This window comes from Alligator sinensis, unplaced genomic scaffold (assembly GCF_000455745.1).
Source record: "Alligator sinensis unplaced genomic scaffold, ASM45574v1 scaffold423_1, whole genome shotgun sequence".
Taxonomy (NCBI): Eukaryota; Metazoa; Chordata; order Crocodylia; family Alligatoridae; genus Alligator; species Alligator sinensis.
In genome coordinates, this window is record NW_005843178.1 from 233,597 (window position 1) to 256,382 (window position 22,786).

The 22,786-nt window shown below is 42.0% G+C and overlaps 1 protein-coding gene across 3 annotated transcripts in view; it reads right to left on the reverse strand.

The window, feature by feature from the left end:
• The window catches only part of LOC102383590 (kinesin-like protein KIF20B), a 60,709-nt gene that overhangs the window by 2,681 nt on the left and 35,242 nt on the right, over positions 1-22,786 (reverse strand). The window contains exons 16-23 of one of the 3 annotated variants that reach the window (XM_006037811.3): positions 20,955-21,131; positions 18,967-19,134; positions 15,912-16,028; positions 13,896-14,099; positions 11,740-11,808; positions 10,457-10,555; positions 2,743-2,890; positions 566-708 (exon numbers count right to left, since the gene is read on the reverse strand). In XM_006037811.3, coding sequence (XP_006037873.2) covers positions 566-708; positions 2,743-2,890; positions 10,457-10,555; positions 11,740-11,808; positions 13,896-14,099; positions 15,912-16,028; positions 18,967-19,134; positions 20,955-21,131 — 1,125 coding nt within the window. The remainder of the gene's footprint in view (positions 1-565; positions 709-2,742; positions 2,891-10,456; positions 10,556-11,739; positions 11,809-13,895; positions 14,100-15,911; positions 16,029-18,966; positions 19,135-20,954; positions 21,132-22,786) is intronic. The other 2 variants (XM_025194265.1, XM_025194264.1) reach the window with 2 other exon arrangements.

Consider the following 22,786-nt stretch of genomic DNA (forward strand, 5'->3'; position numbering starts at 1 on the left):
AGACAAGCCGTGGCTACATCCCGCACCTGTCCCGCCCTGGCTGGGCAGCACTTGCCCCAGCCCCACTCCCTCCCCTTACCATGGGGGCCTTGATTTGCCCCCCCTTCCCTCCCTCCTCCCTTTCTACCACAACAGACTTATCAGCTGGACACTGCTCTTCAAGGTGCGGGGCTGTGCTCCTCACTGCCTATGTGCTATGCTGCAGCTGCACATGCACGGGCTGCCTATGTGCTGCACATCAGCCAAATTATTGGCCATATCAATTTCCAATACAGACAATTTTCTTTATATATGTCCGATATCAGATTGGCACTGATGTATCAGCGCACCTCTACTCCAAGCAAGAAAGTTTTTCTTAATATCTAACCTAAGCTTCCCTTAATGCAAGTTGAGACCATTGCTCCTTGTTCTGTTGTAAAACTAAAAGAATTAGTAAGGTAGATTAATCAGAAACTGGCTAACCATCACTTAGTTTAACTCTCTCTGTTTTTGTTTTTTTAAAGACTAAATTCATGGTGACTAGATGTTCTGCCTACTCTGTGAACTACTGCAGAACATAACTTACCAGGTGACCAGGAATATCTAAAGGAGAGGAAATGGCAGCTGAGTAAAGCCTTCGTTTGGTTCGTTTTGGCTTGGGCTGATTTTCTTTGTGATTTTCCACTTGTGCAGATTTGGGAGAGCTTATCGTTTCAATCAACTTCTTTGCTGAAAGAGCCATTATATTTTAATCAATATTTTATAAATTTTGTAAGTCAAGACAGAATAAATTAGAAAAAAAGAGAATAAATACGATGCAACATTTAAAACCTACAAACACATGCTTTATTTTTTTAACAAGATTTAGGAAAAATTTAAAGTAGATCTAGATGTGGAATTCAGAAAGGGCAGCTAACTGAAATTACATTGCTAGGAAGCCAAAACTGTTATGAAACTTTTCTGCAAGGGTGAGTTGCAAGAGTTCAAGAACACGCAGAAGACAGCACAGAGGTGCACCTTATAGATTAAATCAGAGATGCATAAGCTTTTGTAGGCAATAGTTGCTTTGTTCAGCAATTAGACTAACAGCTGTGCAAAGATAATAGTGATGGCAATAATTAACATGCACACCTGTCAAAATTTAAAATGTGTATGCATGAAACAAATCCTCCTTGCAGTTTAATTCCATATCTATCTGCATTTAAAAATGGCAAATTCTTGATTGGCCTTTGTAGACTCTTTTTATTAACATTTTCAGAATATTTTCACAAGAGGATAGCTTCCATATTCATCAGTATTAGTCAATAATAACCCCCTGCAACCCCACCAATAAATTGCATTGTAACCCACTGCTGTTTATTAAAAGCTGTTGAACAGAATGATTGGAGCAGTCTTCTCTGGCATCTCTTAAACCAATAATGGTGGATAACAGGAAGGATAATAAATAGGGGACAGATCACTGCTCTCCTAGCATCTACTTCTGCCAGTAAGAAACAGGACACTGAGCTAAACGGATCATTGATCTGAGCCAGTATGGCATTTCTTATGTAGTTATGTTTAAATATCATATCTGTGGAAAAGGCAGTTAATACAGTTTCCAAAGAAATAAAACAAATCAGACTTTTCCCATACAGAAAATTATATATTTTGGATTTGATTCTTGTGTCAATTTTACACTAACCCCAAGCTGTCTGCCCTCCTGTAGCTGCCTGACTCCTGCCACTGCTTTCCCCGAAATGCAGGAGGGGAGGCAAACTTTAGACAACCGTACAATAATTAGATTCTGTATTTGGAAAATTATAACAAATGTATAATTTTCCATATATAGAATCTAATTATTTGGGGGGGGGGGGGAGAGGAGGGTGCTAACCTTAAATTCTAAATCATCTTGATTTGGGTAAATACAATATTTGCAAAACACTTACTATACCATCTCTGTAAGCCAGTATGTTACTTGAATATCTTGCCACTACACTTTCTAATAGGTAGGACCTGGTTAAAATCACGATTTATTTTTCACAAAACTGATTTCCACAAAAAAGGAAATTTGCAATGAAATGGAGTTCCCCAGCAAGCAGCCATATCATGGCATTACGTTGCAACAAGATGGATGCTGCAGGCTGGGGAGACCACTCTCCTACCAGCAGCAAAAGCCGTGAAGCCTAGGGGAGCGGGGGTGCTGTTTGCTCCTCCAGGTGGGAAAACTGGGGTGCTGGGGAGAGAGAACACACATGGAAGAGCAAACAGCCCCTCCTCTACCCAGTGCCAGGACCATCTGCCAAGGCAGTCCCCAAGTGCCCCAACCCCCTGCACCCCAGTTTTCCCATCCAGAGGAGCAAACAGCCCCTCCCCTATCCACCCCCAAGCTCTCTCCTCCCCGTCCCTTTTGCAAATCCTTCCCCCCTGCCCTGGACTGCTAGGCTTTTGCTGCTGGCTAGGGAATGCTTTCTCCCTGCCTGGCAGAAACAACATGGGGCAGATAGCTGCTACTGCTGTTCCTGCCTCTTCCAGCGAGGCAGGGGTGAGGCCGTGGGGATTTTTAGGAGGGGTCAGAGGCCTTGGGAGCTGCTGTAATTAAACCTGGCCCTAAACCTGCCCCCTCAGCCAAATCGGAGGATGTGGAGGGGCATCATAATTTAGGTGCGAAATGGCAGGCCCCCACCATGATTAGGCCACAATATTAGCGAGCTGGGCCCGTGATTTAAACTAGGCCCTACTAACAGGTGACAAAGAAGTGGTCTTAGACTTGAGCTCAGTACAGACCTTTTGAATGAATAATTATAGGAGAACTTTGAAGGAAATCTCCAAGCTTTTGTAAGGTTCCATCTTTTTTCCTAGTAGATTTCATACTTGCAGTAGATTGTTGGTTTCTTAAAGGGTATTCCTTTCGAAATGACTGTGAATTAGATACCTAAACAGAAACATTGATTAAGAATTTGGCTAGACAATCACCAATTCACTTATTTTAGTCTATGAATTAAATTTGATCATTAGAATGATGATCTGCAGTTTTAAAACTTAGTCCCAACTCTGCCCCTTTGTATTGGGGGTCTAAATACATTAATAGATGCTCTTGTTTGCAGGAGCAAAGTAATTCCAAATATTTTGACTGAGGAGGAAGTAACAAAGCAGTATAATGGAACAAGAAGATCCAGGAAGTGTAGCAAAACCCCCAGTTTTTCATTCGTTCCCTTCCCTTCCCCAATTATTTCTGGCTTTTCTCTCTCTCCCTCTCTATTCCCTATAGACAAGCATAAGCGAGCTCAGACTTAGGATAAGCTTTAACATTTTTATTTTGGTAGCAAGTTTCTGGTTTTGGATATCCATTGTTTTATATTGTATTATTATTAGGTTTGTATTGATTCTTACTGTTGTATGTTGTATTATTATCATTTTCGTATTGATTTTTATTGTTTCATATGGATATTGTATGGTTTAGGCCTGTGTTTGTAAGTGACCGAAAGTAATGCCAAGTTTCCATTTTGTATGTCAAGTCTCCATCTTGTGTCCTCTGCCCAGGCATCCCCTGTGTTGCAACTGTATGATTCACGTATCCCTCCCATGTAAAATGGTTCCCGGATGAATGAGAGTGATTGGGAATGAGTGAAATACAATGGTAGCAGGCCTCTACTGAATGGCCTGTAACGACCTGGCCATCACCTCGTATTGATTCATCCAGGAACCACAGACCTCACCCAGGAACAGAGACAAGAACCCAGCATTTGAAAGACAAAAGATCCTGCAGAACCAGCAACTCTACCATTGTACCCCACCATTACAGACACCCGAAACTGCACATCCCTGCACAGAGCACACATGCTCAGTACACCAGGGGCTGAGCTTTGCCTGGGCATGCCTCCTGTCACTAGGGTCACACAAGGTCTGCCCCTATAAAAACGGGTAGTGAAGACTGACTCCTTGGGACGCCCTCTCCATCTGGACCAGCACCATGCCACACCACCTATCCACCCAGAGGCCCTGCCGGCGACCCCCCTCTGGACAACGACCCCTTTCCAGCCTGGATAGGTAGCTATCACTCCCCACCCCGTCTTCAACTTGGGGGACTTGGACTCTGCTTCTCTTCCCTACCTGGGCTCCAGCCCTTCCACTAAGTTTCTTTCTCCTGCTGTCATCGTGAGTGAGTGAGTGAGTCAATAACTTCATGGGGCTGTGTAGTGTGTTGTCTGTGTAATAAAAATATTATTTGGACACCTAAATTGGGTTTTGCTTTACTATGGTTTGGCCCTGCTCCAATCTCTGCTCCTTGCCCCTCTAACTTCTGTCTCATTTCTCCCTCTCCTGCTTCTGGCTCTCTGCCACCTCCAGCACCTGTCCTGAGCTCCTCTCTGCCTCCAAACCTGCCTTTTCTTTGCCACTGTCTTATCCCCACTGCCTTTTCCTTTTCCCCCCGAGCAACCAGGTTTCTGCCTCAGTTTATTTCCTGGCTGTCTCCTCCTTGCCACCACTTATCTGCACCCCCCCCTCAATATCTCAGCTGTCTGCCTCAGTTTCCAGCCCCAGTCTACCTTAAGTAAACCCAAGCCTTAGTTCCTCAGCCAGCCTCTCTGTAGTCCATCAGTTCTAATCCCGATTCTGGCAACTTTCACTCCCTACACTTTAACACTCTCTCTCTCACCTGAACCTTCCCCCAAGTATCCCAGGTACCCCAAGCACACACATACACACTGTATGATCCAAATTAGGAACTTACCTGTGTGTATGTGTGAGAACTGGTGCATGTGAGTGTGTGTGTGTATATATATATATATATATGGCATTGTGTGCATGATATATGAATTATTGATACGTCTCTAACTTTTGGGGTGTATAATGTATGTGCTTGAATTGGTGATAGATATGCATGTGCCTAGGCTGGTTTGGGTGTGTGTGTGTGTGTGTGTGTGTGTGTGTGTGTGTGCGCGCACGCGCAATTGTGTCACACCCTCCTAACAGCACAATATTGAGATCCTGAGAATTGGCCTGACCCCAAAGGGCAACAGAAGATATATTATAACAAGCATGGGCAAAATCTTGGCATCACTAAAATCAAGGACAAAATCTGTATCGATTTTAATAGGACCAGAATTGCACCCTTTATATTGTACAGCTGTAGACACATTATGATAAATTTAACGTCACATGCTTCATAAAGGATTTTAGAGTACCTCACAAATAATTGTTTAGATATAAAGGGATTGCTTCACTATGCAGCATGGTGGGATAGGTAGCAGTTTAATAGAGGACTGCAACATTAAGCAGTGTGAAGAGGCAACTTGAAAAAAATATACCTGTTTGTAATTTTGACACATTATAATAGCTGCTAAATTATTAAAACCAACAGATTTGACAAATTACTACACACTTCTGTTCTTTTTCATTACTATGTTTACTTGGCAGTAGTTTCTACTGTTTCAGTTTTCTCCTTTATAGAGCAGGCCCCTTTCTCCTTTGTTTCTTGACTTTTATTATAACTTGATTCTTCTACTTAAATAGACCTTTGTGCCCACATCAAGCCCTTTTTGAGAGTGATAAGGTGAGACTGCAAAGCTGGAGCCTTAAATTAAAGGCTCACTATGGCAATAAGTAACTATACCCTTCCTTGTACAACAGTTGAAATGCTCCCACATTAACTTGATGCTACAGCTGTCACAACCCAAAGGGTGTGATTTTTGTTTTTGTGTGCTTCGGCACTGCTAAATTGTTCCCGCTAAATTGCAGCTTCTTTGCACGGTGGAGTTTTCTGCTGCAAAAGAGAACCCCGGTGCAAAAGAATTCCCACCACCAGTAGCTTTCTTTGCAGGGTGCATTTCTTTGCTGCAGCACAGAAATGCTCGTTGCAAAGAGTTCCCGGCATTCGTATTCAAATTTGTGCCCCACCATTGGCCAGTTCTAAATTATTCACACGTGGCGGCTAGTGATTGGCTTGCTAGCCGTATAAAAAGCTTGAGTGGTTTCCGCCCAAGTTGGAGGACTCCACGAACACCAGGAGGAGGAGACTTCACACTGTGTGAAGATCTCTAAGCGCTGCGGATCCTTACATTTAAAGCAGGCAACAGGGGTCTGATCAGCCTCTAGCCTCTCCCCGTCACCGAGCGCAATCCTCGACGTATCCCTCTCCCTGCGCCCTGCACGCAAAAAGGATCCACGGAGCCTAGCAAACTTCGTGTGAGTCTATTTCTTGCCAGCTGGAACAACTGACATAGTTGTTCAGACGACCAGAATAGCTCAGAGCACAAGTTCCACGGAGCCTAGCAAACTTCGTGTGAGTCTATTCAGAGCTCTTTTTTATGAGTACTTTCTTTGGTTGGCAAGACGGGCTCGCGGTTTAGAGCCTCCAACCAGATGGGCTAGAAGAGTGTTCACAGGAAGGACCTCTAGTCCGCCTCTTATCTTTTCTATCTGCAACTGTAACTCAAGCAAGTTTTCCTGCCTGCACCGCGACCATCTTTGGTGCAAGTAAACAATCTTTAAATCAACCACTACGCCTCTGTGACTAATTCTAGCCCGTGCGTGCCTTGCCGCCGCGCGGTCCCTTCTGACCCCGCGTGCCCGGGCTGCTGGCCACAGCCCACGTGCGCAAAGACGGGTCCGCATATCGCTCCCGGCTCGCACATGGCGACATGGATGGGATCGGGAGGCAGCTCGCACATGGCAACATGGACGGGATCGGGAGGCGGCCCGCACAACAGCATGTCGAATACTAGTACGGACAGCTAGCCAATTGCAGGTCTGACCCCCTGCCCTGGGCAGGAATGAGTGCCAGGGTCATAATACCCCAGCCAAATATCTGTCCAGCCTCCTCTTGAAGACCCCCAAGGTAGGAGGGAGCACCACCTCCCTTGGGAGTCCATTCCAGAGCCTGGCAGCCCCAACTGTAAAGTAGTGTCTCCTGATGTCCAGCCTGAACCTTCTCTCTAAAGGGGTGGGAAGGGGTCCTTGGCGCAGTAACGATAGATAGGAATATGAGAAGGAATTGAAAAACTAAGGGTGATGGGCGGACAACCATCAGAGAAAGCTCACCAAACATCAACCGCAAAACCAACAGGTTAGAATGCTCAAGGGAATCCACCCCTACCTCAGTCCAGGAACAGAGCTTCTTCATGAACACAAGGAAGCCTAGGGCCTCCAATCGCACACTTATTCCCCAAACTCCTAGCATTAGTGTACAGGCACGTAAAACAGGAAGAACTGGTCCTTCTGCTAAGCAGAAACAATCACAATCTCACAGGGAACATGGAGACCTGGTGGAACTCCTCCTATGACTGAACTACTGGTATAAATGGCTATACCCTATACAGGAGAGATCGTGCCGAAAAAAAGGGGTGGAGGTGTAGCTCTCTATGTGAAGGAGAGCTACACATCCCTACAAGCTGAGATTGGCACCCAAGCAGGACAACTGGAGACAAGGGGAACATAGTGAAGGGGATCCAATGGTAGGAGTCTACCACAGACCTCCGAACCAGGAATAAGTACTTGACCAAGAATTTGCCAGGGACCTGGCCAAGGCTGCATGCTCTCCGTGCATGGTCATCATTGGAGACTTCAACTACCTGAACATCTCATGGGGTAAGCACTTGGCCAAATCCGATCGTCACAAAGCTTGCTTACATGTGTGGATGACCTCTATCTGTCCCAAGAAATTTATGGGCCGACAAGAGGCAAGACGCTGCTGGACCTAGTATTGGCCACAGGGCATGATCTAATCAGCAACCTAAGAATCAAAAGGGAAGCTGGGTGACAGTGACCATGAGTTGATCACTTTCATATCCATCGCAAAGCTGGCAAGTCAACCAGCAATGCAGTAGTCCTTGACTTCAGGAAAGCTGACTTTCATTAGCTCAGGAGGCTTGTCCTTGAAGCCCTGGAGGCCATGATTTCACAAGGAGGGGAGTTCATGATGAGTGGTTGCTCCTTAAGGAAGCAATCCTAGAAGCACAAGGGAAGCCCATCCACACCCATAGGAAAGGTGGTGAAAGGGCTCAACAATCCCCCTTGGTTCAACAGGGAACTCATAGGCCTCTTACGTCTAAAAAGAAAGGCATATAATGGATGGAGGACAGGAAACACCGCTAAGGAGGAATATGCTGCACTGGTCCACACCTGCAGTGAGTGAACTAGAAAAACCAAGGCTGCAACTGAACTCTAACTGGATACATGAATCAAGGACAATAAAAAGCCCTTCTTCAGATATGTGGGGAGTTGAAAGAAAAACAAAGGCAACATTGGACTCCTGCTAAACCAGCTGGGGCAGCTGACTGGCTTTTTCCTAGATGTCAGTAGTCTGCTTAATGATTACTCTGCATCCGTTTTTCACCAGCCCAAAGGGACCACCCTGCCTAACATGATGCGGGATGACTGGGGTGAAGATGAATATATGCCCATCACTGGCGTGGATCTTTTGAGGGAGCATCTTGAGAGGCTGGACCCCCATAAATCAGCTGGTCCAGATAGGCTGCACCCAAGAGTGATAAAGGAACTGGAAAAGATATTCAAGAATGCATGGCGCTCAGATGAAGTCCATGAAGACTGGAAGAGGGTCAATGTGGTGTCCATCTTCCAGAAAGGGAGAAAAGACGACTTGGGAAACTACAGGACAATTAGTCTGACCTCAATCCCTGGGAAGATTTTGGAAAAAATTATCAACAAAACCGTCCTTGACAGGCTAACAGAAGGCAGCATTCTGAGGGATAGTCAGCATAGGTTTGTTTCGGGTAGGTCTTGCTTGACCAATCTCATTTCCTTCTATGACCAGGTGACGTATCACCTGGACAAAAGGGAAGAGGTTGATGTCATATATTTGGACTTTAAAAAAGCCTTTGACCTGGTGTCATATGATGTCTTCAGGGAAAAATTGGGCAACTGTGGCCTTGACCACTCTGCAGTCCGAAGGCTGGAGAACTGGCCCTGAGGTTGGACTCGGAGAGTGGTAGTTGATGGAACCGAATCAACATTGCACTCGGTGACTAGTGGTGTACCCGAAGGCTCCGTTCTCAGATCTGTACTCTTTAGTGTCTTCATAAATGATCTGGACACTGGTGTCAAAAGCAGACTGGCCAAGTTCGTTGATGACACCAAATTTTGGGGAAGAGTCTCCACACTTGAGGATAGGCTGGTGATCCAGGCCAACCCCAACAGACTTGCAGGGTGGGCAGAAGAAAACCTGATGGCATTCAATATGGAGAAATGCAAGGTGCTCCACCTTGGGAATAAAAACCCACATCACACTTATAGGCTCGGAAATGCTACACTTGCTAGCACGAGACTTGGGGGTCATGATTGACCACAAGATGAATATGAGCCACGAACGCAATATCACAGCTGGCAAAGAGAACAAAACTCTGGCTTGCATCTACCGATGCATCTTGAGCAAGACCCAAGATGCCATCCTCCCACTGTACTTGGCCTTGATGAGGCCGCAGCTGGAGTACTGCATCCAATTCTGGGCTCCACCATTTAAGAAGGATGCAGAGAAGCTTGAAAGAGTACAGAAAAGATCCACGTGCATGATCAGAGGGCAAGAGAACAGGCCTTAAGAAGAAAGGCTGTGAGCTATGGGACTCGTCAGTCTGGAGAAGTGCAGGCTCGGGGGTGACTTGGTGGCAGCCTATAAGTACATAACGGGGTGTGCATCAGGATCTGGGGGAACACCTGTTCAGCAGAGTACCCCAGGGGAAAATAAGGTCCAATGATCACAAACTCCTGCAAGGCTGTTTTAGGCTGGACATAAGGAAAAACTTCTTTACTGAGAACCCAAGGCCTGGAACAAACTTCCCCCAAAGGTGGTGCAAGCATCTACTCTGGACACTTTCAAGAAACATTTGGACGTTTATCTTCCTAGGATCCTTTGACTCTAGCTGACTTCCTGCCCTGTGGGCAGGAGGGTAGACCTGATGATCTTACGAAGTCCCTTTGAGCCCTAATGTCTATGAAATCTATTTTAAAAAAGTGGCAGATGATACCTAGGACCATGTGTAATACCTAAACCTGCTTGTATATCTTCTAACATTAACTAGATTTCAGAGTATCCCTTTAAAACAAATAATATTTAATATAATCCCCAACTGAAACGGCAAGGGATTTTTTGTGGGAGGACTAATTTCAATGTAATTTCTCCAGATACAATAGGATAATACCTTTAGTTTCATCGTGATCTGTTTCATGTATATAGGGCAATCTATACCTTTGACTTGAAAGAATCATGTATAACAACACAAGACAAAGGCTTCATGTTGTATTATTTCATAAATATGTGATATTCTTCCCTTTGAATCACTTTTGCTACTTCCAATGGCAATCAGATATCCCTTAATTATATCCCTGCCAAATATGGATTTAATTACCTTTTAGAATCTAAAGTGCTAGCAATGCAAGCACATGTGTAAAGCATAAATATAAATTTCAAAACCACTATTACTTGCATGTATCAAACCCCACAGAATATGAATAAAACCAACTTCAAGAATAAAATAAAACAAACCATTTTCATCTTGTTGATTGTAGCAGAATTGGAACTTATAGGCAACCTATTATTAGTCATAGATGTGGTATTTTTCTTGTTTACATGTTTCACAGAGTCCTAAGGGGAAAAAAAGAACATACCAAATTCAGCTACAGTTAGCATTGCAGCTATAAAATTTCTTCTGAGGCAAGTAGTAGTATTTTGTATAATCAGAGAAACAGACAAATCTAAATGGGCAGACAGACTGTCATGACAACATATGGTCAGTATTTCCTAAGATAAACAAGAACCTCTAGTACATTCTTGAATCAAAGACTACATAACTATCTAAATAAAAGAACACTGGAAACAGAGATCATTAACTCAGTCTAAGATGGATGATTTTTCCTTTTCATCATTTCCTATATATTAGTGTTAGCTTGTCAAGTATCTTAAAACTAATATAGAAAGTCACTTCATGAATTAATATAAGTGTAGTGTTGCAATAACAAGTACAAATTCAGGTTGATATTCTACCATTGCTGAGCTGTCAGTTCAAGACATTTTCTATAGTGGGGTGTGATGTCATCTTTTTTAATTAAAAAAAAAACCTTCAAAATCCATGTGAAGCAAGACTATCTGTTGACAGTTCCAAAAGAAACAGCAAAATACATTAATTGGAAATAGCAACCTTGGGCATGGGACTTTGGTAAAATTTCACAGATGTAATCTCTTAGAAAGGTAGAACAGATTTCAGATACAGTGGCTGCCAGTCAAACTTAATTCTTCAGGGAACAGAGGTGAAAAAGAAAAGAAAAACAGGCTTTGATAAATTAATCTGAAGTATTAAAGGCCTACTTAATAAATCTGAACTAAATCCAATCTTCATGCATGGCTCTTTTAGGTTTGATATGGGCTCACTCCCTGACCATATCTATCCTTAGTACAACCCTGTTACTGTCTTTAAAAGTATGTTTGGAAGTTTCAGAAAAATAAAAGCAAACTAATTCAGTACTTCTAACTCAGTCATTGAAGTCCACAGATGACAGATTTTTCTGTTTTCCTGCCTGGTCTCTGAGAGAGAGACATGAACAGCAAAATCAGAATACGAAGACAAATAGTTTAAATAAAAATCAGATAAGAAATCAGTCATAGAAAATACCTTATAATTTTAGTCCAATGATGTAGAAAAGTTATTGCAATTTAACACTGTATCAAATGGGATATAAGAATGGACTACAAAAGACTAAATGGATCTTTACAGTTTCATCAACAGCAGAAAACTATTACTAGATGAAATATGCTCATCTCCAAGACAGTACCTGATGAAGGCCTTCAGAAGTATGTTTATTTCTACATCTGTTTTTCCAGCAGCTTGAGAGCATATTACTCTTGGAGAAAATTAGTTAAAGAAACATGCATTATTTTTTATTCACTAATGGTAAAATAATCTTTTCCAAAGTACAGCAAAATCTCCATTATCTTGCATAAGTGGGGAAATGCCAGGTGCTGGTAATGTAAAAATGCCAGTTATCTAAAAATACCAGAGCTGGAAGGAAGGGTTTGCACGTGGAAGCAGCAGCAAGGGGGGATTGCACACACCTTGCACATGGCTGCGGTGCAGGGTGGTGGATGACAGTGGCATAGCAGCCGTCAGGTGGTTGCAAGTGGCGGTGGCATAGAGTGGTGGACGGCAGCAGCGTGGTGCCAGTTAATAGAGTATGCTGGCTAGTAGAATCCCGGAAAACAGGGATTTTACTTTATTTGATGGCTTGCAAGTCTGACATCCAGTTCAGTGTTCTCATATTGCGCTTGCTCTCTCTCAATAGATACTTTTTGTAGTTGGGTTTTGAGAACAACAACATATAAACACTGCCATGTGCTTATATGATGACTGAACTGAAGCTTCTGTTTTCTTTACCTACACCTCCTGAATATAAGCATTTCTGAGCCTCTTGCATGAAAGGTGCTAATGAAGCACAAAGGAAGAAGCCTGCTTCTTTCCAGTGTCATGTGGTACAAGTGGATGTTCCTCTTTTAGAAGTTAAAGACTTACCTTAAGGCCTTCCTAAGGGAGCCTGCTATATTGGCTGATAGATATTGCCATGGGGTTGCGGGCTATATTTTCTCTTAGATCTGGCATTAACTTTAACAGACAGTACCACTTATTTTGACATTATTTTATAATTGCTACTGACAAGAGCAGAGAAGGCAAAATCTGAGTGGTTGCAGAATATGAAAACATGACCAAAGCCACTACTTCTAGGGCCTGAGGTAAATGAAGGCAGTCAAAGTCAAATGTGTGCATAGATAGATACAAAATAAAGGATAGTTTCAAACTGCTGAACAATTACCTTCCAGGTAAGCATGTTTTTATTCCACCCTAAAATACAAGCTACACCAAAAAAGTACCCAATTCAGAGCTCTGCACATTCCTGGGAGATACTCAAGTCACAATATAGGAAATACAAAAAATAAAACCATCTAAAGCAGCAACACTTCTTCCTCCCAAATATCATTTAAATCAGTAGTCATCTACCTTGTGATAATTTGGAGAACTTGTATAGAAAATTCAGGAAATATGGTTTATTTTAGGATTTTCATTAAACTGTTGTGACTGGGAACTTCAGTTTGTAGTATCTACCACCTGTTAGTAGGGCTTCCCAAGGCACTGATAATGGCAAAAAGTTGACCTAAAAAACAGGTGTCAAACTGATCAGACCCAACAAGGTGCCTGATAAGAGCAGTAGGGCAGCTTTACAGGCAAGAGGAGTGGCATGAGTCTGGTCCGCAGGTTGGATTGGGCCCACAGATCAGCCCACAGACTGTGCAGGGCTGATCCTCTGTGGGTGCCGTGTATGCCCTGGACTCTAGCCCCATGTACTGCCTGCCATATGTATGCCAAAACCAGCCCTCGTGTGCCACATATAGTTGCATGCCAAATACAGCCTTGAGTTGTGCACAGTGCTGGCCAGATCCAGCTTCACGTGCCGAGTGTAGCATGTGGGGCCAGTCCAGTGTGCACAACATGCAGCATGCAGATCGAGTCTAAGACGAATGGATGACACAGCAGGCCAGATAATAGGGTTCTGACACACATCTGACCCACAAGCCATATCTTTGGCACCTCCAACCTAAAAGATTCCCATGCAAATATGAGTAACTCAGGATAACACAACAGCTGAAAGAATCAGTGTGACCTGGCTTGACTGCAGACAGTGAGGGAAGGGGCAGAGGCACTGAAACTAAAAGATAAAGGCATTGCCTCAGCCCTTTCAAACAAAAAAAGAACTGCAGAGGAGAGAGCGCGCCCAGGAGCTAGAGAAGTACAGCACAATATGGGAGACAGACCCAAATCTAAGATAACAAAATACAACGTATTGCCTTTTGATGATGAGAATCCAACAGAACTAAACACAGTAATAACCAAAACAATACAGAGTAGATTTAAAAGCATGTGAGATCAGTTTCAACATACCTCATCCATCTCATCACTCTTCCTTTTTTTTCTTGTCTTGGACATTTTAACAGTCACTGGTAAAGCACTGCCCTGGTGTTTCACTTCCATCTTGTTAGGCTGTAGAGGTGTGAACTGAATCTCCATCTCAGGTTTAGGAAACCTGCTAGTTTGTCCATTTTCTGTAGACACTTCAGAAGAGTCCAGGACAGTGTCTGAGTGGTCCTGTAGTAAGGTAGTATGATTTAAGAGAGGAAAAAGTTATTACAGAAACATCTCTAAAATTATTTTATACAGTAACTAAAGAAATGCAGCCTTTGAAAAAACACCGTTTAACAGCTATTGGCACATGGAAAACTTTCTGTAACAAGAGAAGGAACGTAGGTTCCTTTTATGCTTTTTTTAAAATGTTTTAATGATTTTTTTTATGCTTTCTCAAAATTTAGCTTCTAGACTTTATGATTACAACTGAATGTGGACCAAATGTAGTACTTTCTTTCCAAGCCACCTTCTCAGAAACAAAACTCCAGCCTGCTCTCCACTGCTCATAGCTATTCCAGGAAGCAGTAGAGGGTAACAAGATTAGAATATTTGAACTCCTATTGTTCAGAACCCAATGAACAGCAGCAAAACTGACAAGAATTATATCAGCTTCACTCTAACACTACATAGCAATTAAGCTGGATCAGATGCTATATGTAGGGATGGGACGAGCTTTAAACATAAGCTAGAGAAGGTGTCTTCTACCTTGCCCTCTATGTCAGCAGTTCCCAAACTCTGAGAGACTACGCACCACCAATTTAAAGAGATACAAGTGTAAGTACCACCAGCAAATTTTTGTCATAAAGTAATTATAATAAATCTGTTAACACGTACCACTAACAGGCTATCTGCATACCACTGGTGGTACCCATTCCATAGATTGGGAACCGCTGCTCTACATTGTAAGTATGAAGCAAGGGACCTTGCTTTCTACCATAGGGGGAAAAAAACAAAACAAAACAACCTCCCCTATCCCCACCTTGCCCCCAAAACCCAGAGCTCACAGGTTAGAGAGTTCAAGTACCCTCTTTTTTCTGACAGCCCCAGCTGGAATTATGAGTGGGTTTCTCACAGCAACCTCCCATTTCAAGAGCTAAAGATCTAGGATCTTTCTATAAAGAACTTTAAGAAGATGTTATTAGAAAAGAGTTTGAAATTTTAAAAAAGGTGAAGTATAAAAAGAAACAGGGTTAGGCTTGACCAGTTTATGAACCCAAATAGATGCCCTGCACTGAAGGAGGTGTATGAAACGTTTAAAATGCTCTTTAAAAAAGTCTCATGTTAGAAGCAAGGCTTTACAAGGCTCAGTTAGGCTTAATTAGATTCCAGCATTAAGTACATACTATAAACTCTTTTGTGAAGTGATAAATTGATGCAGAGGTAACAGGATTCAGCAAGTCACTACCAGAGCCAGGAAACTGCCTATCACAAGATGTTACCCTCTCCATTTAGTGGAGCTCTTGTTATAGCTCTCTTCCTAATATAGCAACACTGACCACCCTGAGGTAACTGTGAAGCAGCAAAAAAAGGCAGAGTTGTCAGCTTTTTGCAGGCTCTCACCAAGAAATCTGGGGCCCACTATCTTACAACATGATGCAATTTCCTTAGGTCCAGCATCCACAACAGTGATTCTCAGTCAGGATGCCATGGCACCCCGGGGTGCCTTGAGATCCTTTCATGGGTATCACAGGGAACCATGCAATGTTAGCACAGCTAGGCACACAACTGCAATTCACAAGATAAACCTAGAGATTTCAAATAGGAATCCAGAGTATTAAAATCATTCTGACCTGCTGTGGGCTTTCTGAAAACTCTGAAACAGAAAAGATTGGTCTTTTATTTTTCTGTAGTCTAAGAATGAATGAAACTAAGACCTGGCATTTTCCAAGGGGCACCCTGAGTTTAACAAGGGCTGCTTTGAGTTGAGAACCACTTCTCTATAAACAAAAGCTGTAGCATCACATATCACTTTAAGATTTAAATTTGCATACCAACCTCAATTTCATTTAATGAAGAGGCGTTGCTAGGGCAGTGTAATAAACTCTTCCCTTTAACTTCATTCTCTTTCACTGGAACACTCTGTCCAGTTACCCGGTTATTCTCTTCTTTTTTCTTTACCAGTAAAAATTCAGAATGAGTCATGAGAATGCTAAAGTGTAAGCTTCAACAATATTTTAAAGTTATCTACAAACTCCAGTATAAAAGCTCAGTCCACTTAATTCATGAATATTTGTGCCAGAGGACAACATTAAATATTGCAGAGACCCGTGTTGTTAATATCCACCGGTTATTTTTGTAGAAAATATTTCACTAGTACCATACCAAGAGTACCTTCTTTCTTTATAGCTGTCTGTTAGCAGCTTCATAATAAATGGACAATAACTCCCACCTATGAAGTTCAGAGGCAGTTAAATAATATTGTTACCGGGGGCTCCAGGATTAAGGTGTCACCCTTCAGAAAAGTTCTTCTGAAGCCAGAGAAACACTCCAGGAAGTGATTCACAGGAATAAGACATCTTGAAAGTATTTTAACTAACCTTGAGGCAACTGTATATTTAAATCTTCTTTGCCACAAAAATTTCATTTGGTTACCAATTATATTCTCTTCATTTACCAGACTACCTGGGTCGGTTCAATGATGTGAGAAGCCACTAACAGAAACAAAATTACCAGGTAGAAAATTTCTCATTTAACTGCACAGCTTCCCTCCTTATTCATAGCAAGTGGGCAGCTGTGGGCAGTGATTCATAGAAGTGGGAGGAAAGGATAAAGTAGAATTCTTATTATTCTTATGGCAGGCAGACACAGGATGTTTTCCCCACATAAAACACGTTTGCCCTTTTCATAGCCAAATCACTTTAGTGGCCTCTAGTGATCTTTGATAGATTAGTATACCTATTATATTATTAAATTTAATCCCTTCTCTAGTACTCCAAGATCTCATGGTCGTATAATTCTCTCTGTGGTTCCGATTTTCCTCTGCATTGATGTCTCCCAACTTTGTGCTGTCAGCAAATTTGATTAGTGCATAAACAGGAGTATGCTAAATCACTAAATAAATATTAAGCAACATTGGTCCCAAGACCAATCCCTGAGAAACCCCACTCATAACCTCCCTCTAATTTAATACTTCCCCTTTCAGTACAACCCTGTCTTCATTTTAGCCGAATCATTTTAAGACAGATTTTTTTTCAGTTCTTGTACTAATCCCCACAGTCTCCACCTCACCTAATAATTTTCTGTGTAGCACCATATCAAATACTTATGAAGTCTAGACAGATTGAATATATTGTCTTTCCTTTGTCTAAAAAACCTGTTTTCGTGTCAAAATAAGATATTGGGTTAATCTAGTATGATCTTCCTTTAGTAAAACACAGGTTCTATTTTATCATATCTTCCAGTAACCTCCATGTTTTTAATTATCCATTCCTTCAAAACTTGTTCTAGTCTTGTGTACTACTGATTTGGACAAACAGGCCTGTAGTTGCCTAGATTACTCTCTCTTTCTTAAGTAAGTACATTTATTATGCTCTAGTCATATGATGACACCTCTGTGACATCTTTCTACCAAAGGATACTTCTGCAGAGAAAGCAAACCCTATTTTGCAAGTTATCCTCAGATAAGACCCAAACACTTGTGCCCATCATACCTCTAGAGACCTTAGTTCTTTCAGTGAATGGTTTTCCAGATCCCTTAATGGACCAGCTGGTCTGAAAGTTGAACACTCACTCTTGTCACAGCTTCTAAGGTTGTAGGGCAGTTTATATAAAATGAGATAAACAGCGTATAACTGACATGTGAACACTATGAACATGAGTTATAGCTTATGGGCACTATTTTAGTATGATCTTTCAAAGGAGTACTAAGGATTACAACAAAATGACAGGCAAACTATTTCCTAAGAATGGTGGAAAGAAGAGTTTGCCTTGGACAGAAAGGTTACACAAAAACAGTAGTGTAGTTTTTGTATAAATCCAAAACCTGTCCTTTGGAAGTAACGGTAACCAGAAGAGCTAGCTGCAGACTTGTCTAACCAGACTTTTCTAATAAATCTGGAGACTATGGGGAGATCAATGCGACTGCATAAAGGGAGGGGCTGTTCAGAGTAGTAAGTTTTCTAAACCACCTAACTGACCGCTTTTCAAAGCAGTAACCTCTCTAAGGCTGCAAACAGATGTCACCTTTGTGCTGCCATAATTTTTTTATAGTGTCACAAAGCAAAAACTAACAGATGTCTATGCCTTTAGTCATGCCACAAGAGTGATTGCAACAACAGGTAGTATAAGTTTGTGCCACTATTCTGTGGCAGATGTTGGGGTTTTTTTAAGGTGGGAGGGTGTGGGCAGCCTGGAGCTGCATGTGCTCTCCCACCACCCTGGGCAGGTGCTCCTGGGACTTCAGGGGTTCGATTCTGTGCATCCTTGGAAGTCCCCTGTAGGAATAACAGGATCAATCCCCTGAAGTCCTAGGAGCACCTGCCTATCTTTCACTATTGGCATAGGCATGTCCCAAGTGTAGTCCCATAGGATCAGGCTCATGAAACCCTGACTGCAGCAGGGAACTGATTCTGTGAGACAGCAGGTGACATGTATTCCATCCAGTGATGTGGATCAGCTGTGCGAGAACATATCCTTCTTATTTGCAGGACTATTCCTGCCAGAGCCGAAATAAGATGCACCTGAGCTGGTACAGATATACCCGCTGGAGAAGTAAATTGTCCTTGGGAATTTCTTCAGCTCCAGAATTTGGCTCCTTTCACAATTCTCCAGACCATGAATGTAGAAAGAATTACTTATCTTCTTTCATACAGACAAATTGATATGCGATAGAGAAGGAAATATTTTACTCACTACAATGTATTTGAATCTATGAACTAGAAGAATTTATCATTAGAAATTTGTTTTATCAAAATATTATATATTATATTTTATACTTTGTCCCATGTTTTTAGTTTTGAGAGATCCCTTCAGCCTCTGGGATGAATACAAATGAAAATATTGTTAATAACTTGCATTATTTATAGAAAGTACTTGCTAAATAAAAGATTACCTGTTGACTGTGGGAGGATTCATCCGTTTTACTTAATCTTTGTTTAGGTAACAATGGTACCCTTGCAGATTTAGGATTTTCATGACGAGTAGTTTGCTTTAGCTCATTTATCAAATTCTCTCTCTCAGCCAATTCTCTTCTTAATTGCTCTATTACGATTTCATACTCCTGTTAAACACATAATAAGTTTAATTATATAAAGTGATGCAGGATTGGCCGACTAATATAAGTATACACAGGCATGTTTACAAACAGTAATAAACAACTCAATTATTCCTGTGATAAAAGCAAACTTTAATTCTCTGTGCTAAATGTCACAACCCAAAGGGTGTGATTTTTGTTTGTGTGTGCTTTGGCACTGCTAAATTGTTCCCGCTAAATTATAGCTTCTTTGCACAGTGGAGTTTTCTGCTGCAAAAGAGAACCCCGGTGCAAGGGAGAATTTCCCGCCAATTTGAAGCTTTCTTTGCAGGGTGCATTTCTTTGTTGCAGCACAGAAATGCTCGTTGCAAAGAGTTCCCGCCATTTGTATGCTAATTCGATTCCCATTATTGGCCAGTTCTAAATTATTCACACGTGGCGGCTAGTGATTGGCTTGCTAGCCGTATAAAAGGCTTGAGTGGTTTCTGCCCAAGTTGGAGGACTCCACGAACACCGGGAGGAGGAGACTTCACGCTGTGTGAAGATCTCCAAGCACTGCGGATCCTTACGGACCCAGCGCATTTCAAGCAGGCAACGGAGGTCTGATCAACCTCTAGCCTCTCCCTGTCGCCGAGCGCAGTCCAGACGTATCCCTTCCTGCACGCAAAAGAACCGGACCCATGGAGCCTAGCAAACTTCGTGTGAATCCTTGACCGATCTCAGAGTTCTTCTACCCGGGTTCGAGTCCTGCAGGTTTATTTTCCCGTCGCCAAAACCCTTTGCGACATACCCTCGTATTTTTCATCTTCCCGTCGCCAGAACCCTTTGCGACGTACCCTCGTGCCCTGCAGGTTCGAGTTTTCTTTTCTTTTCTGTCTGTAACCGCAACTCAAGCAAGCTTTCCAGCCTGCATCACTGCCATCTCGGTGTAAGTAAACAATCTTTTAAACTACCGATACGCGTTTGTGCCTAATTCCAGCTCGACGGCCTTCCCTCTCCGACCCGGCGTGCCCGGGCTGCTGGCCACAGCCCGTGTGCAGCACGGAAAAGGGCTCGGGTCGCTCCCGGCCCGCACACTAAAGTGGTACTTATGGAAGGTTCTATAAAAGAAATACAGAATAGGAACACACAGCATAAGCTTTCCTGTACAATTCCTAGTATGTTTTTCAGTCGTCATAGAGATCTTCCTTTTGAGATGCACTCCCTATATACCCATTCCTGAACTCCTTGCTACACCTACCAGGAAGGTAACCATTGGCGATTTGTGACATGCATACCTGTCCTCAGGAAACTGAGTTAATCAAACAGTAACTAATTCAATCCTTTAGCTTTTTGGCTTTACAGTGTTATATATTTACATTTCTGATCTTTGATGAAACCAAAAAAAATGAAGAAACAAAGGAAAGCAAACTTTTTTTCTTACTGCTTTGTTTCTCAGGCTACTAAACCTTATCTACTATTAACCTCAATCAGAACTATAAGTAAAGAAAAAAAAAAAAAAAATCAGCCCCAAGAAAAGGTATTTTTCATTATTTTTTTGGCTGACAAAGACACAGAAGAACCACAAATCTCATAAGAAAGCCTGGACTGGAACTTTGAACAGTTTTTCAAACCATAAACATTAAATAATCTTTAAATATTTTTTTGAACTACTGAGCATTTTAGAAGTTCACGGACTGCCAATACAAATTCAATTTCAGAATAAGATATCAGAATGATTTTATTTTTTACATTAACTTAAAGTATTTTCAACATTTCAAGTTTTCAGAGCAAACAAACGTAGCTCTGAAATAATTTTCTGCAAAACTATAGATAACAATTCATGCATAAAAAATGATTAGGCTGACCTTCCCTGAACCTTTTAATGTAGTCTGCTTCAGTTCTTCCATTTCTTTATCTTTCTGTACATTGCTAAAAGGCAGAGTTTTAAGCTGCACTTCTAAAGCTTTTACTAGCTGATCTCTCTCTTCACGCCACTTTTGAAGGTTGTTATCCTTTTCCGCCAGCTGTGCAGTAAGCCTTTCCTAGATAGAAAATAGGGAAGTGATTAGGAAAGCCACCTAAAATTCCTTCCTTGAACTATCACAACTACAAGGTTTCAAATAATTAACTATTGTATTTATACTCCAAAAGAAGGCTCTTAGTATAAGCCAGGAAACCAATACCGGTACTCTATTTAAAAAAGTAAGAATTGTAATCTAGTTTCATTCAAAATAACTGATAGTGTGTAAAAGTAAAACGTGTCTCAAGTAATGGGGTTGCTCCTGCATGTATTCTCTTTCAAAGAGGACGATTTCAGTCAAAAAAGAAAAAGTCCTCCAAGTTGTACAGTATTTACGTAACTCGTCTGTTCCTCATAAAATTAGGCAAGCCTGTCAATATAAAGTTACCTAAAATAGAAAAAGTGTTAGCATGGCAGATCTAATACCCTCCTTCACTTTGATTTTGTGTCTGTTGATAAAAATCAGAATTGGGACCATTAGAAATTCACAGCGAAGACTTTTTTTCTAGATTCTATTGTAGCTTTGGATCAACATCGTATCTTTCCTTACATTAGGTTTAATATCAGTCTTATTACTAGATCTTATTTACACAATGGGAACCATACACCTATCATGAAATTGAGAGGGATAAAGAAAAAACTATGGAATTTTCTTCCTACTAATATGAACTGCATTTAATGCAAATACTAAAGTTATTACTGTAAGTACGACCAGAAAAAATAGCTTTTCCTCTCAGACTTTTGCTTCCCTACAGCCTTTTATAATCAATTTGCTTTTACAAAAGTTGATCAAGATTTACCATATTTACTCGAATATAAGATGAGCCCACCCCCACTGAATCGGCATGCGGAAAAGCCCCTCAATTTAAGATTGCATACAAGGAAATCTCACTAATTAAACTACCATTAAACTACTGCCAAAAGTAGCATGTGCTTAGCCATGGAAACCAACTATGAAGTTGATTACATGCAGCCAACACTCAGAGTCACAGATGGCAAAGTCCCACCGCTCACGCAGGTTTCTAACCTGTGTACAGGACCTCCACCTGACACAGGAGGTACACGGTCCCACTAGGGGGAATGCCATACTGGATCTGGTATTGGCAACGGGGGATGATATGGTTGGGGACCTACAGATCGGTAGCCATCTGGGGGACAGTGATCACCTAATAATAGAATTCACCATAAGACGTCGAGTGGGTAAGGTAACTAGTAGGGTGAAAGTGCTAGACTTTAGGAAAGCTGATTTCAATGAACTCAGGCGATTAGTCAAGGACGCACTGCAGAGTAGGAGTTTTGAAGTGATGGGAGCCCAAGAAAGGTGGCTGTGCCTTAAGGAAGTGATCCTTTGGGCACAAAGCAAGACAATCCCCAAGCGAGGCAAAAAGGGGAAAGGGGCCAGGAGGCTTCCCTGGCTGACCAGAGAAATCCAGGGCAGCCTAAGGGACAAAAGGGGAGCACATAAAAAGTGGAAACAGGAGAGATCACCAAAGATGAATATACCTCCTCTGCTCGTGCTTGTAGGGAGGCAGTTAGACGGGCCAAAGCTACCATGGAGCTGAGGATGGCATCCCAAGTAAAGGACAACAAGAAATTGGTTTTTAGATATATAGGGAGTAAAAGGAAGACCCAGGGAGGAATAGGACCCCTACTAAATGGGCAGAAGCAATTGGTGAC